This window comes from Hyaena hyaena, unplaced genomic scaffold (assembly GCF_003009895.1).
Source record: "Hyaena hyaena isolate Hyena2069 unplaced genomic scaffold, ASM300989v1 scaffold_492, whole genome shotgun sequence".
NCBI lineage: Eukaryota > Metazoa > Chordata > Mammalia > Carnivora > Hyaenidae > Hyaena > Hyaena hyaena.
This window is the reverse complement of record NW_024081124.1, coordinates 1344370-1357902: the sequence shown is the minus strand read 5'-3', so window position 1 is coordinate 1357902 and position 13533 is coordinate 1344370. Positions and strand designations below refer to the sequence as shown.

At 57.4% G+C, this 13533-nt stretch overlaps 1 protein-coding gene across 1 annotated transcript in view; it reads right to left on the bottom strand.

Annotated features, from left to right (window-relative positions):
• ANKFY1 (ankyrin repeat and FYVE domain containing 1) overlaps positions 1 to 13533 on the bottom strand; it is a 67386-nt gene continuing 53853 nt past the window's right edge. The window contains exons 16-25 of the mRNA XM_039254504.1: positions 13019 to 13137; positions 12021 to 12177; positions 11214 to 11414; positions 9797 to 9973; positions 5256 to 5403; positions 4709 to 4799; positions 4299 to 4423; positions 2602 to 2748; positions 1745 to 1835; positions 1 to 1506 (exon numbers count right to left, since the gene is read on the bottom strand). Of these exons, the coding sequence (XP_039110435.1) occupies positions 1374 to 1506; positions 1745 to 1835; positions 2602 to 2748; positions 4299 to 4423; positions 4709 to 4799; positions 5256 to 5403; positions 9797 to 9973; positions 11214 to 11414; positions 12021 to 12177; positions 13019 to 13137 (1389 nt within the window). The 3' untranslated portion in view covers positions 1 to 1373. The remainder of the gene's footprint in view (positions 1507 to 1744; positions 1836 to 2601; positions 2749 to 4298; positions 4424 to 4708; positions 4800 to 5255; positions 5404 to 9796; positions 9974 to 11213; positions 11415 to 12020; positions 12178 to 13018; positions 13138 to 13533) is intronic.

Sequence of the window (13533 nt, the reverse complement as noted above, 5' to 3'; positions counted from 1 at the left end):
AACATAGAAAGCGTATATATTTCATAAATCACAGAAATATTAAAAAGTAGCACTCTGGTTTATCAGCTCATGTTACACACGTATTTAGACGAGAGAACATATAAACCTACAGCAACAGAGAGGACATACCACTATCCGAGAAAACAAACCAAAAAAACCAGGCTGTGGCAAAAAAATATTTAGTCCCTTTACACATATCTCCATTCTTCATTAATGCAAAACAATGTAGTAGTGGTTACGGAACGTCAGAGTAAATCAGTATTACGATTAAGACTGTTAATCTCTGAGAAGAACTCGCAAATGCACGTGTTCATCTCAGACTTAGTTTTCTTGAAGCAGTGGTAGAAGTTTCTCCTTAAATGTACTTTAAAAAAAAATTTTCTTTTTTATTTTAAGAAAACCAGCCAAACCTTCAAAAGTAGTTCGGCGCTGCAGGGCTAGCAGGCACGCGAGCCACGACTGAGGCCCGGTCAGCTCCGGGGCCTCACTCCGCTCACGGCTCAGCATCTTCCCCGCAGGCGCGCATCCGTGGGGCCGACCCGGCAGCCGCCAGCCGCCGGAGGCCGCGAGCCGCCCCTCCCGTCACCGGCAGGGCGACGGTGTCCCTCCCCGGGGAGGGAGTCTCCGCAGGAAGTGCGTGCCAGGGCCCGGTGCAAGCTGGCCACCAGAAGCGGGGCTGCTGGAAGCGGGGGGCGTTTCTGAACGAGGGCGGCGCAGCTGTCTGAAACAGCGCACGCGGGAAGAGCGCGAGTCCGCCACCACGCCCCGGCGGCCGTGACCGCGGCCGGACAGAGAACGGGCCGCTGCCCTCAGGACACCCCGTAGTGCGGAAACCGGTAAAGCTTTCAGTTAAGGCCACGATTTTTCAGCTCTCATCTTTAAACCCTGTTTAGAAAAATTTTGCCTTTTCTTAAAGGGCTAGCTCCCTAAAAATACAGCTTAGCTTTTCAAAACAAAACAAAACAAGAGTTGGAGCCAGAGGATCCTGTAATCTGTGAAAACTGCGCACGGAAGCCCACAGCCACTTACCCTTGAGTGCGGCCAGCGTCCCGCTGCGGGCGTGCTTCCCGCGGACACTGCGCTGCCGCAGGGGGCGCGGCTTCCCCAGTGTCCCGGTGCTGCAGGCAGAGCGGGGGCCCGATTCCTGTCGCAGGGGCCACGAGGCACACGGCCCGGGCCGCTGCCGGGCGCCCAGTGACCTCGATCACAGTCTGACACACCGACGCCCGCATGGAATCCTTGAAACGGGGTCAATGGCACCAGAGCCCTTAATCGTTCAGTCTGTTGCCGCAGGAAGACGGGAGGGCCAGCCCTGCTCTGGGTGGGGCAGGCTGGCGAGCGGAGCGGCTGCCGGGAGGTGACCAGGGGGCTCACTAAGAGACGCCCCCCAGAGTCAGCACGTCAAAGCAGATGTTGCAAACCCGCACAGGCTTGTTCAGATCAAACTTGATAATAGGAATCTCCTTGGTCGAGCATTTATGGCAGAGAAGGCGTCCGCAGTGACGGCTGTGGAGGCAAAACAGGGCGTGACGGGGCGGGGGGGCCGAGGAGCGGCTGGAGGGGCCCAGCCCTGCGGTGCTGGGGGGGACGCGATGCCCACGCGGGCAGGGAGCCGGGGCCCCCCTCAGCGCCCCGCCTGGCCAGGGGGTGCACGGGGCGCTGGGGGGTTCCCGCTGGTCGGGGGAAAAGGAAGGAGCAGCGACACGGCAGAAGCCCTGCCTCCCCGGCGCCACGAGGGCCTCACCAGTGATGCTTGCGCGTCGTGACTCCGAACTTGGCGGCGCACTCGTAGCAGGTGGAGCCGTCGCACCACGGAGGCTCCTTAGACAGCATGTCTGTAACCCAGGCGGAGAGGGCCGGCCCGTCAGGGTCACCGGCAGGGCAGGAGGAGGGGTCGCGGGAGCAAGGAGCACAGCGGCGCCGAGGCGGCTGTGCAGTGTGGGCGCGGGACGAGAGGGGCAGCACTGCGCGCGAGGCCGCGGCGGGAGTCGTGGAAGCCTGGCGTGTCCGGGCCGCGAACGGCTGGCGTCACTCACTGAACGCCAGCCCTGCCCGCCTGGGCCCGAGCTGGCAGGGGGGGAGCCGCGCGTGGGTGGTGTCGGCCCCGCCCCGTCCACCCACGCGGGCTCCGGTGGCTCCGCTGCAGACTGTCTGCTCTGTGACGCGGGGCGGGTGGCTCGCTCCTCTGCCCAGACCACGGGGCTAACAACCCTTCTCTGTGGCCGCCTCCGCGGGGGCGGGAGGGCACTTGCGAACAGAAAGCCACCCAGGGGCCACTGTCCTCGCCACGAGGGCACAGAGGAGGAGCCGGCAGGGCTGGAAGGGAAGGCCACTCGGAAGGCTGCGGGGACCCTGGCTCCGCGGAAGGACGAAGGGTGTGCAGACGAGTGGCCAGAGCCACGCAGGGTGACCACCCTCACGAACCGAAGCGTTGGGGACCTTACGGACCTCTGGCAGGATCGGGGACACGGGCTGACGGGGGCCATGGAGCCACTCTGGAAAGCGGCTCAGGTCATTCTGGGGTTCAGAGGTCACCAGGGCATGTAAACAACCGACACCATGCCTGGGTCTGCGCTGGAGGAGCAGGAAGTAGCCACTCACCCAACAGTCTGAACAAAAGCTGCTTGGTGGCAACTTGGTAGTTGAAAATGTTCACTCCTTGGTTATTGTTGACCCCAAGGCGAGCCCCAGAGCGGACGATGGCACGGCACAGGTTGGCATTCCCCTTCATGTACGCCAAGAGCAGCACTGGACAACAAAAGCACGAGGAGGGCTCCTTCCCACCCGAGCCCGGCCTGGTGCTGCCTAAAGGCTGGCAGGGTGTGTGTCCGCGAAGTCCCCACGGACCACCAGGGGGACGCGGGACGGGCCCAGCCCCAGGACACGCTCGGGAGCGCAGTGAGCGGGGACCAGACACTGAAGGACAAACGTGCTGTCCCGGCTGCCTGCCTTCGGCCCAAGCTCGGCCGGACAAAGCTCTGGTCACACGACGTGACTACACCTGGAGACCGTGACACGTGCACACTGGTGCTTCCGCCCCAGCGAGGCCCGTGGGTGCCCGGCTCTGGCCAGGCCCCCCCTCTGGCTGGCGGCTACACTCACGGCAGCTCCTCTGCTTACCTCTCCTGGACCCCGCACTTCAATTCTTTCTCCTAATTCTCTACACGGTCCAGTTGGACACGAGTTATTATTTCAGAGGAACCAAGGGGCAGAGAGAGGGTACGACCCAGGGTCACCTGCCAGAACTGGACAGAGGTAGGTGTCTGTAACTCAGACCAGAAGTGCCTGCCTGTGGGCCTCCCACCTCCCCGACAGTGGCTGGAGGGTATGCTGGGCCCCCAGCTCACTCCTGGGGCCGACTCCCTCTAACTCAGGCTTGTCACGACCAGCTTGAAAAAAAAAAATTCATGGGGGGCACCTGGGGGCGCAGTCTGTTAAACAACCGACTTCGGCTTAGGTCATGATCTCACAGTTTGTGGGTTCAAGCCCCGCGCCGGGCTCTGTGCTGACAGCTCGGAACCTGGAGCTGCTTCCGATTCTGTGTCTCCTCTCTCTGCCCCTCCCCGACTCCTGCTTTGTCTCTCTCTCTCTCTCTCTCTCAAGATGAAGTAAATATTAGAAGTTAAAAACAAAACAAAACACTGAAGCCAAGAACTAATGACAAAATATTTGGTCCTGTGCAAAGTAAGGTTCAGGACGCTCCTTGGTGACGACGTCTCTGCCAAAGGCCAAGGGAGGCTCTGTGTGGCAGGAGGGCGTGGACCCGGAACATGGCAGCAGTGTGCGCCTCACCTCCAGCTCCTTACTTGAAAAATGGGGACGCTTCACCCACAGGTGGCTGTGGGGATCCAACAAGAATACAAATGCGAAAGTCCATGTACAGAATGACTGAAGCCACACAACCTAACACAGCGACTGGGCAGCTAGAGCAGCACCAGGCCAGGGGCCTCATGGGTTTATCACCTGCCACTTTTTCACAGCCTGTCAACACATATGCAACACACTCCGCCTCCTCGGAAGCATCTGCAGGGTAAGCAGGTAGATGGGGACGGTCGGAACAGATGGGCAGGCCTGTGTGGGCCCGGGCACGGCTCTGCAGCGCCGGAGACCCTCCGATGCATGTGTCTCCCAAATCAGACACTGCCAGACTCGACGACAGGCATCGGGGACAGATGCTCAGAGCCCACCCGAAATGCGCCAGGCGAGTGCCCCTCCATGACGGCTGGGTGCCCGGGCTCTGGTTTCCCCAGGAAGCAGGGACCATGTGACACAGGGCTTGCAGGCACCGTATTACACACCCGTGTTTCCTTCTGCGTCCGGTTTATCCAGAGGGTACTCAGGCATGCACTCCAGGAAGAGCTCAAAGATGGTTGCTGCGTTCTCTTTGCCGTACTGACCCAGGATGTGCAGGGGTGACTGGCCTCTGACGAAGCAAAGTGGACACGTTAGGTACAGACCTGCCACGCTCATCACGCACAGAAGAGGTAATTTTCTGGATCTGTGATGCTGGACAAATTTAAGGACATGTAATCGATCATAAAAGGTTTTCTACAAAGTATTTTTCAAAATGAACATTTCCAAGGTACCAAGCTGGTCCCAATCGTGCCGTGGGCACTCGGGCTACTGCAGGCATAGTGACCGCCAGCTCTAAGGGTCATCGCTAGGTGACGAGGAGCCCAGGCCTCTGCTCGGGAACACAGGCTCTCACCGCAGATTGAAGGCTTCGGCGTCCACGGTGCACTCGGTCAGGAGGACCCGGATATTGTTGAGACGCCCGTGCATGGCCGCCAGATGAAGAGCTGGAGAGCAAACCCTCTTACTGTGCAAGCCCAGAAGCCCATGTGGAAAATCTCGACTGCTCACGAACCGCCCTCTAAACAGGACACAGCCAGAGCAGCCACTGTCCGCTCACAGGGCCGTCCTGTCCAGGCCTCACCACCCCCAGGGCTCCGTCATTAATGCAACCTCATAACACTTTGCTTTCTCCTTCCACGGTGACCCGAGGGTGAGACGTAATGGTTGTGCAGGAAACCGCTGCAGGCTTCTGGGTCACCATGAAGACGTGGGGCCGCCCGGGGATGGTCAGGGGCGGGCGGAGGCCCAGCCCGGAGCACTCCCTGCCACAGCTCTGCTGCCGTGAGAGCCAGCCTTCCTGGGGGGGAGCGGGCCCACAGGCGCAGTGCACCTTCGCCTCCAGGGCGGGGGGCCTGCTGAGGGGACTCAGCACGGGGCACAGGGGAATGACCGGCAACTACCGTTATTTCCGTTCTCGTCCAGGGCAGCAAAGTCCACCGCGTTCTCCAGGAGGACGGAGCAGATGGTGGGCAGGTCGTGCTGGGCAGCGAGGTGGAGGGCCGTCTGGCGGTGCTTCGTCAGTTCATTCACTTTGGCTCCTGCAAGAAGCTGTGGAAGCTGATTACATGAGCGGCCTCCCTCCACAACCAGCCAAGGCCCCGCTCACGGGGGCCCAGTCTGCCCGCCTCCAGGCATCCACACCACTGCCCGGCTGGCAAAGCTGGGAGCGGCGGAGCCTCACACGCACTCGTGGGGGCGCAAGACAGCAAGGCCCAGCGGGCAGAAGCCGGCAGTCACCAGCACGTTAGAGAGCCACTCCTCAGGACGCAGAAATTCTACCTCTGAGACGTCAGGATATGAACCTCCACGGAACCGCAGTGAGTTCGCTGCTCCACGTGCAGATGTCCACTGCTTACAGCAATGAAACCAGGTTGCCAGAGGATTCGGTTATGAAAACTGTACTATAACCAATCCACACAAAGGGGAGCCATTAAGATGAGAACGACTTATGGCTTAATGTGGAAGTCAAAAGAAAGGCAAGTTAGGAGGCGGTACGGCAGTGTAGTTCCATTTGCCAAGAGAGACGTGTGCACACTCACGCCCTCCCTGAAGGCGTGTAAAAGCATCCCCACCACACTCGCTCAAGTCGAGGATGAAGGGGAGACACTACCAGCTTTATACCCTATGCGCGTAAGGTTTTTCCACCATAAGCGTGTACTATTTTTATATTATTTTTTAGAAGAAAGAAATTAACCAAAGAATTACAGAATCAAAAGCAGAAAGGCCCTTCAGACCCTGTCTTGCCCCCTCATTAACCTTCCTCTTCCTGACGGAGTCCCGACTCAGCCGCTAGTGGAGAGAATCTAGCCTGTGCCTCTCCTGAGGCCTGAGGGCCCCCAGGAGGCCGGGGCCCGTTAGCTGCTGCAGTTCCACCCGGACTTCCAGGTCCCAGCCTCCCCAGACCCGTGGGCGCCCACTGAGACCACGCACAGGTCCAGGACACACGGAGGGTGCTGCGTGTCTGAGGGTCCATAGCCAATCGCAAAGCTAGTTAACTGGCAGGGAGGGGAGTGTGGGTAAAGGTGCCGTTTCAATATGAACAGATCCCAGTGTTAAACTGCATGGCCTTTATTTGCAAAATCAGCTGTTTCTAGGGACTCCTATCCTCTGCAAGCTCAGGCCTCAGTGAGGCAGCCACACGGCCTCAGTGAAGAGGCCATCACCCTGCAACCTCTCTCGGCTCTCAGACAGATGGACACGTGGCCCAACTCCCCACTACTCCAAGGCCCACTTCTACCCCCTTGGCTGGTCCCCACACCCAGTCTGTGCCTGGTGTCACCAGACACCCCCCCACCCCCATCCAATCATTCCACAACCCACCTCATGGCCACTGCCTCCCCTCGGCCCCTGCACTGGTGACGCTGCCCATGCCCTCACTCCCCACCACAAAGGTCAATGCTCTTTCAGCTCTAACACTGAACAAGTCATAGATGTTTCTGAAAAGGTATGCCTCAAAGACAAAAATGGCAGAGGGGCACCTGGCTGGCTCAATCGGCAGCACATGCGACTCTTGGCCATGGGGTTGGGAGCTCAAGCCCCAGCCCACGATGGGCAGAGAGCTTACTTAATAAAAAAAACCCTAAAAATAAAATTTAAAAAGGCAAGGCACCAGACGCTGGTCAAGTGCCCCAAAGGGCCGATGGGAGGCACCGGACCCACAGCACTTAGGCGCTGGCCAGGTGACATGAAGCCCGTAGCTCGGGATGCGCATGGGCTTCTCCGCTGCCGAAGGGATAAATGCTGCTCACCGTCCTTGCTCTGAAACATCACCCTCTACCACCTCTCGAACCACGCCTCCTACACTCTCCCCAGATTTCAACCAAACTTCGCTAGTGAAAGTACATCACAGGCACTTTCCAGGCTTGCATCCTGGCTTAGACCGTTCCGGCCCGGGGGCATTATATTCTACTGGAAAAGACAGGCTTTGGGGTCAAACAGAACTGGCTAAAATCCCAGCCACACTACTGACTCCCTCATCATCTTGGCAGGGGGGGGTTCTTTCTGAGCTTACATTTTCTCCTGCGTAAAACAAAAAACTTTCCCACGCCTCTCTGGTTTTGAGAACTAAGGGGCGGTAAGCTCCTTGACATCAGTCTTGGTGTTGATTTTTGGGATTTGACTCCAAAAGCAAAATTAACAAGTGGGGCCACAAACTAGAAAGCTTCTGCCCGAGAAAGAAAAGTGCCAACAAATGAAAAGGCACAACATACTGAATGGAAGAAAATATGTGCAAATCATGTATCTGGTAATGGGCTAATTTCCAAAATACACACACAAGGCATGACAACTCAATAGCAAAAAAAAAAAAAGCAGGGGCGCCTTGGGGGGTTCAGTCTCTTGGGGGCCTGGGTCTTGGTTTTGGCTCAGGTCATGATCCCAGGGTTGTGGGACTGAGCCCTGCACTGGGCTCTGTGCTGAGTGTGGAGCCTGCTCGAGATTCTCTCCCTCTCCCCCGCGTCCACGTGCCTGCTCGCTCTCTCTCTCTCTCTGTTTCAATAGCAAAAAAAAAAAAAAAAAAAAAACCACCAAATACAATTTAAAAACAGGCAGAAGGCTGGGGCGCCTGGGTGGCTTAGTCAGTTAAGCGTCCGACTTTCGCTTAGGTCATGATCTCACGGTTTGTGGGTTCGAGCCCCGCGTCGGGCTCTGTGCTGACTGCCAGCTCGAAGCCTGGAGCCTGTTTCAGTCTGTGACGCCCTCTCTCTCTGACCCTCCCCTGCTCACTCTCTCTCTCCTAGAAATAAATAAAAATATTAAAAAAAAAAACAAAAAAAACCAGGCAGAAGGACTGGATAGAATTTCTCCAGAGAGGACACACAGGCAGCCAACAGACACGTTAAGAGACGCTCCCTGTCACTCATTGGGAAAATGCAAACCAAAACCACAGTTAGCTGTCACCTCAAAATGACTAACACCCACAACACGAGAAAGCCCAAGTATGGGTGAGGGCGTGGACAGGGGCCCTGGTGCACTGCTCGGGGGCTGCAAACTGGAGCAGCTGCTCTGGAGAACATTGTGGGGGCTCCTCCAAATACTAGAGGCAGAGCGACTACGTGATCCAGTAATTCCACTTCTATGTGTTTATCCAAAGAAAAAAGACAATTTTTTTTTAATAGAGAAGAAAGCTTATTGCGTATACTGGGAAAAAAGCTTTAAAACGCCTTTACTATCACACAAGCCAACCAACCAACCCACCCAACCACCACCTTAACTTTGACAATCTCAGCCTCTGCACGAGTCCTCCGCAGAAAGGAGAGGGAGCCACCTCCAGAGTCTGGGGATCGGGACCCACCTTGCACTGTACACCTGGGGCCCGGACTGCCCCCCGCCCCTCCCTGCCCAGCCCCCAGCCTGTGCCAGCAGCCTGCAGACTGTGCTCCCACAGCCCACGTGCACCAGGCCACAGGGGAGGGCTCCAGGGCCCGTGCACGTCCTGTGTCCCTGGAAAAACACTGCTCTGAAAAGTTGTCTGCACCCCCGTGGTCAATGCCGCATCACCTACAGCAGCCAAGATATGGAAACAAACCAAGTGTCCACTGATGGATAGGTGCGTAGATAAAGATGTGGTATATACAACATGTAATGGAATATTATTCGGCCATAAAAAAGAATGAAATCTTGCCATTTGTAACAACCCGGATGAACCCAGACGACATTTCACTAAGTGAAATAAGTCAGACAGAGAAACAAAAATACTGTACGATCTCACTTATATGTGGAAACTAAATAGCAAGCCAAAAAGTCAAACTCACAGATACAAAGAACAGACTGACGGCCTCCGGGCGGGCAGAAGTGTGAAATGGGTAAAGGGGGGCAAAAGGTACAGACTTCCAGTTACAAAATACGTAAGTCCCAGGCATGTAACATAACAGCATGGGGACCACAGTTAATAATACCACACTGCACATTTCAAAGTTGCTAAGAGTATTAAAAGTCCTCATCGTAAGAAAGAAACTTTTTAACTATGTGTGTGACGGGTGGTAAGTAAACACACTGCAGTGATGTTTGCAGCACATACAAATATCACATCACTATAATGTGCACCTAAAACTAATATAATGTTTTGTGTCAATTATACCTCTATTTAAAAAAAAAAACGGCGAAAAAAACCAGGGAGAGACAGCAGGCTGGAGGCCCTGAAGGCCAGCGCAGGGCGCAGACGACAGAGGTGGGCCTCCCTCCCCTGACGCCCTGGCGGCCACGGCCACCCAAGTCCCGCCTTCCCTCAAGGCCTCACTCGAGCACCTGCCTGCACAGGCTGCCTGCTGGGCTCTAGGGACACGCCACCCCCTGACACAGCTGCTCTCCGGAGGGCACTGGCTTAGTTTCCCGAATTCATGCCGGCCTCTCACAAAACCTGGCAAAACACCGGTGATGAGAGCTTCCACGCACCACACATGTGCGGTCCACGTGTTAGGCGCAACGTTTCGTGGGCACTTACCAGGTTGCGGACGATAATCTCTGAACCTGCTTGGACAGCGAGGTGCAAAGGAGTCAGCTTGGAGGCGTCCTGAACTCTGGAATTCACATTGGCCTGGACACTGATCAGGAACAGGACGCTTTCGATATCAGAGTTCTGGACGGCCACGTGAAGAAAATTCCGGCCCTTGTTATCCACCTGAGGCAACAAGCGGGCGACTCCTGAGCACTGGCAAGCTGCACTGGCCACGGGAGACGTGATGGCGTGGCCACCCCCTCGCTTCCAGGAGGCTCCCTCCCAAGACCCTCTCTGCACACGGACGGGTGTGCCCGACTACGTGTGCATGGCCACCTGCCCGTGGCTGGGGAGCCCACGGCACAGGGCCTCCAGAAGCATGGACTTGGACAGTTAAGACAGAGACAACGTGCGGGATGGGAAGTGGAAGGGGTGCTCTGACGGGACGAGCACCCAGCACCCTAAAGTCACGACTGCAACACCAGCCTGACCCCTGAGCGGTTTCAGAAAGTCTCCTGTTTACGGAGCTGCAGGAGACACGCACTTCGGGGGGACAGGCCGGCCGTACGCCGCAGACTCTGCTCCGCGCACCAGACGGGAGCTGTCGGTCAGCGAGGGCTCCCGGTGTGGGGTGGCTGCGCACCACACTCGCCTCACACACGTACGGCCCGAGCACGTGCTGCTGACGTGAGCGGTGTGGCTCCCGAGGACTCGGACCTACAGGCCCGTGCCACACGGGACGGGAGGGGACGCAAGCACCGATGCCCCCCGAGCAAGGGTGAGGCCGGCCCCCACACACGCACATCACACGCAAACGCCAGCCCTGGGGAGGCCGAGCAGTGGCCTCTGACTGCGTCGGGACGTCGTCTGTCCCACGTCTGTCTTCAGGGGCTTACTCGTGAACTTGGCAGCGCTCCTCAGGCCCGAGACCCCGGTCCTGCCCGGGCGCTCCCCACCCAGCCCTCCCTGCGGGGCAGAAGGTCGCCAGCCAGGCTGGGCAGCGGCTGGAGAACCCAGAGCAGGTCAGGCCTGAGTCTGCTCAGCTGAACGATGCCAAGTCCTCAGACACTTTCCCCAGAGGGCTGCCCCCGCGTCACACCAACGGCTCAAGTTCCGTTTAGATCTCAGCACGACCCTGACTTCCAGGGCCCTGAGACCACGCAGAGGCATAAGCGACATCACGTGCGCACACCACAGAGCTCCTCGTGCGGGACAGGCCGCCTCTAGCCTCCCCGGGGCATGTGGCACCACCACGTGCCATTCAGTTCCTCTCAATGGCCAGACTTCAAGGACAGGAGTGTCATTTCAGAACAAAGGTCCTCACATACGACAGCCTTGTGCGGCTGGGGCTTCTGCTGAGGCTCACGTAACGGGTTCTGCTGAGCTCGGGCACCGTGCAGGGTACTGGGGGCGGGTCCCTCACCTGCTCGGCAGCCCCCGGCTCTCGCTTGAGGATGGCCTCGGCTGCCCGGTTATTCTTGTAGGTCATGGCACAGGCAAACGGGGTCAGCCCCTGTCTGTCGCGGACATTCAGGTGGACGTCAGGGTGGGAGACCAGCAGCTGAATGATGACGCTGTGCTGGTTGCTGATGGCCACGTGCACAGGCGCCCTTCCTTCTGCATCCTGTGGGGACAGGCCGCAATTTCAGGGTCCAAATGAAAGGGGAGACCCAGGAAAAATATGAAGGAGAATAACTTTCAAATGGAATTTGGTTCTAAGATCCAATACTATCGCTGTGTGTTGGAAATGAGCTTTTCAAGAGGCCAAGCCCAGAGAGGACTGCCAGCCGCCGTCAGGACCCCCGGCTCCAGTGCCCAGGGACACAGACACACTTCGCTTAGAAGATGCGCAGTCAGCCCGCCTCTAAGTCACACTTCCCATCCGGCTGCGGGGCAGCAAACGTCAACCCCCACAGGCCAGGACACTGAAGAGCATCCATGAACATAACTGAGCTCCTGGAACATTCTCCTAAACACAGTGCTCAGCATGAGATTAGACTCATAGAATCACATAACCGACAGAGATAAACGGCAAAGGAAAGCTGACTGAGAAAATCCTTCTTGTGCTGTAGAAAGAACAAAGACACAGAGGAAGTCACTCCATCTGTCTGTCCCTCAGCCCTACCCAAGGCCACGCCAAGGCCCAGGACTGAGTCTGCGAGGCCCCTCGCCTTAGATATCCCTACTTCTGGTTCAGCATCTACCTCCTTGAAAAAGAAACGCTCTGTACCTGTGTGTTTACATTGGCACCAAATTCCAGAAGACACTGCACCGTCTCTTCCAGCCCCCAGGAGGCTGCCAAGTGCAAGGGGGTTTGTCCGTCTCTGGCCTCCTCCTCCCCTTCTCCGTTAGCACCGGGCTGTCTGGGACTGTTCACGTCACAGCCGCTGAAAGCAAGGGGGGATGGAAGGCAGGATTCAAGAGCCAGGCTCCCCAACCAGCCGAAGGCACACTGACAAATGCACAGCAGTGGCCTCCCAAAACGTAGTGGGGACGCAGCTGCCGCCAGGCCTGAAGGCTGGGCTCCGCCCCCATCGATTCTTCTGGTCTTGGGGGAAGCCCGGGCATCAGAACTCTTAAAAGTTCCCCGGGATATCCGTATGCAATTAAAATTTGAGAAATGGGGCACCTGGGTAGCTCAGTCAGTTGAGCGTCTGACTCTTGATTTCAGCTCAGGTCATGACCCCAGAGTCGTGGGATCAAGCCCCACTTAAGATTTTCTCTCTCTCCTGCTATTCCTCTCCCCCACTCGTACTTGCTCTCTAATAAGTGAAAAAGTAAAAAATCAATAAACTTTGAGAAGCACTGCTCTACAGGTCCCTTCCACGCAAAGCGCCACTGAGTGAGCCACGGGCCTCCCAGGATCGTGCACTTGGTGGCGCCCTGCAGGGGCCATCCGGTCGCCTCCGCCCCCGCCTTCTGCCTGCACTGGGCCAACTGGTCCGACTGGACCCCAGGAGCCCCTGTGCTCCCCCCACCCTCCCAGCGGGAAGCTGGCTCAACGTCTCGATGCTGCTACGTGGGCACATGAGCTCCTCTCCTCACAAGGGGGTCAAGTTCCCTTAACTGGCTGGCTTGACGGAGCGGTGACCCCCCGACAGCCTTAGCCGGGAACGTCCGACCAGCCAAGGCCTGCCAGGCACAGCTGGCTGCGGCCGGGTGAGTGAGAGGGGCCGCCTGCGGCAAGCTGAATAAGGCGGCGCAAAGGGACGTGTGGGCCGCTCAGACCTGCGGATGAGAAAGCAGGCCGTAGACTCGTTGTTCTCGTCGATGGCCCTGTGCAGGAGCGTCTGAAGGCACCCGCCGGGCCCGGGGCCCCAGCACGTGGCGTCGCAACCGTGTCTGACCTGCAGAAAATACAGCACTCAAAAGACGGCCCAGTAGAGTCAAAGATTTTATTCCACGTAGAGCCTCAAATGCATTTTTTCAGGCACGATACAGTGGAGGGTTGGCTATTCTACTCTGTATCATTCGTTAGTTCTACACTCACTCACTAAAACGTGCTCTGCCCAAGTTCTCACAGCAGGTCCTATGGGATGGGTTTGGGAAATACGAGACAGGTTACCGGGGCCCTCAAGAGCCACGTCCTACGAGGGGCAGAAAGCACCTTCCATCCTGCCCTCGGCAACACACCTGCAATGAACAGCTGGCCCAGACCCCCAGCTGCACGATGCCTTAACGTCCTCTCAGAAAAGCTAAGGGCGGCCTTCCTGGGGCCTGTCCTCTGAGCAAGGCAGGCAAAC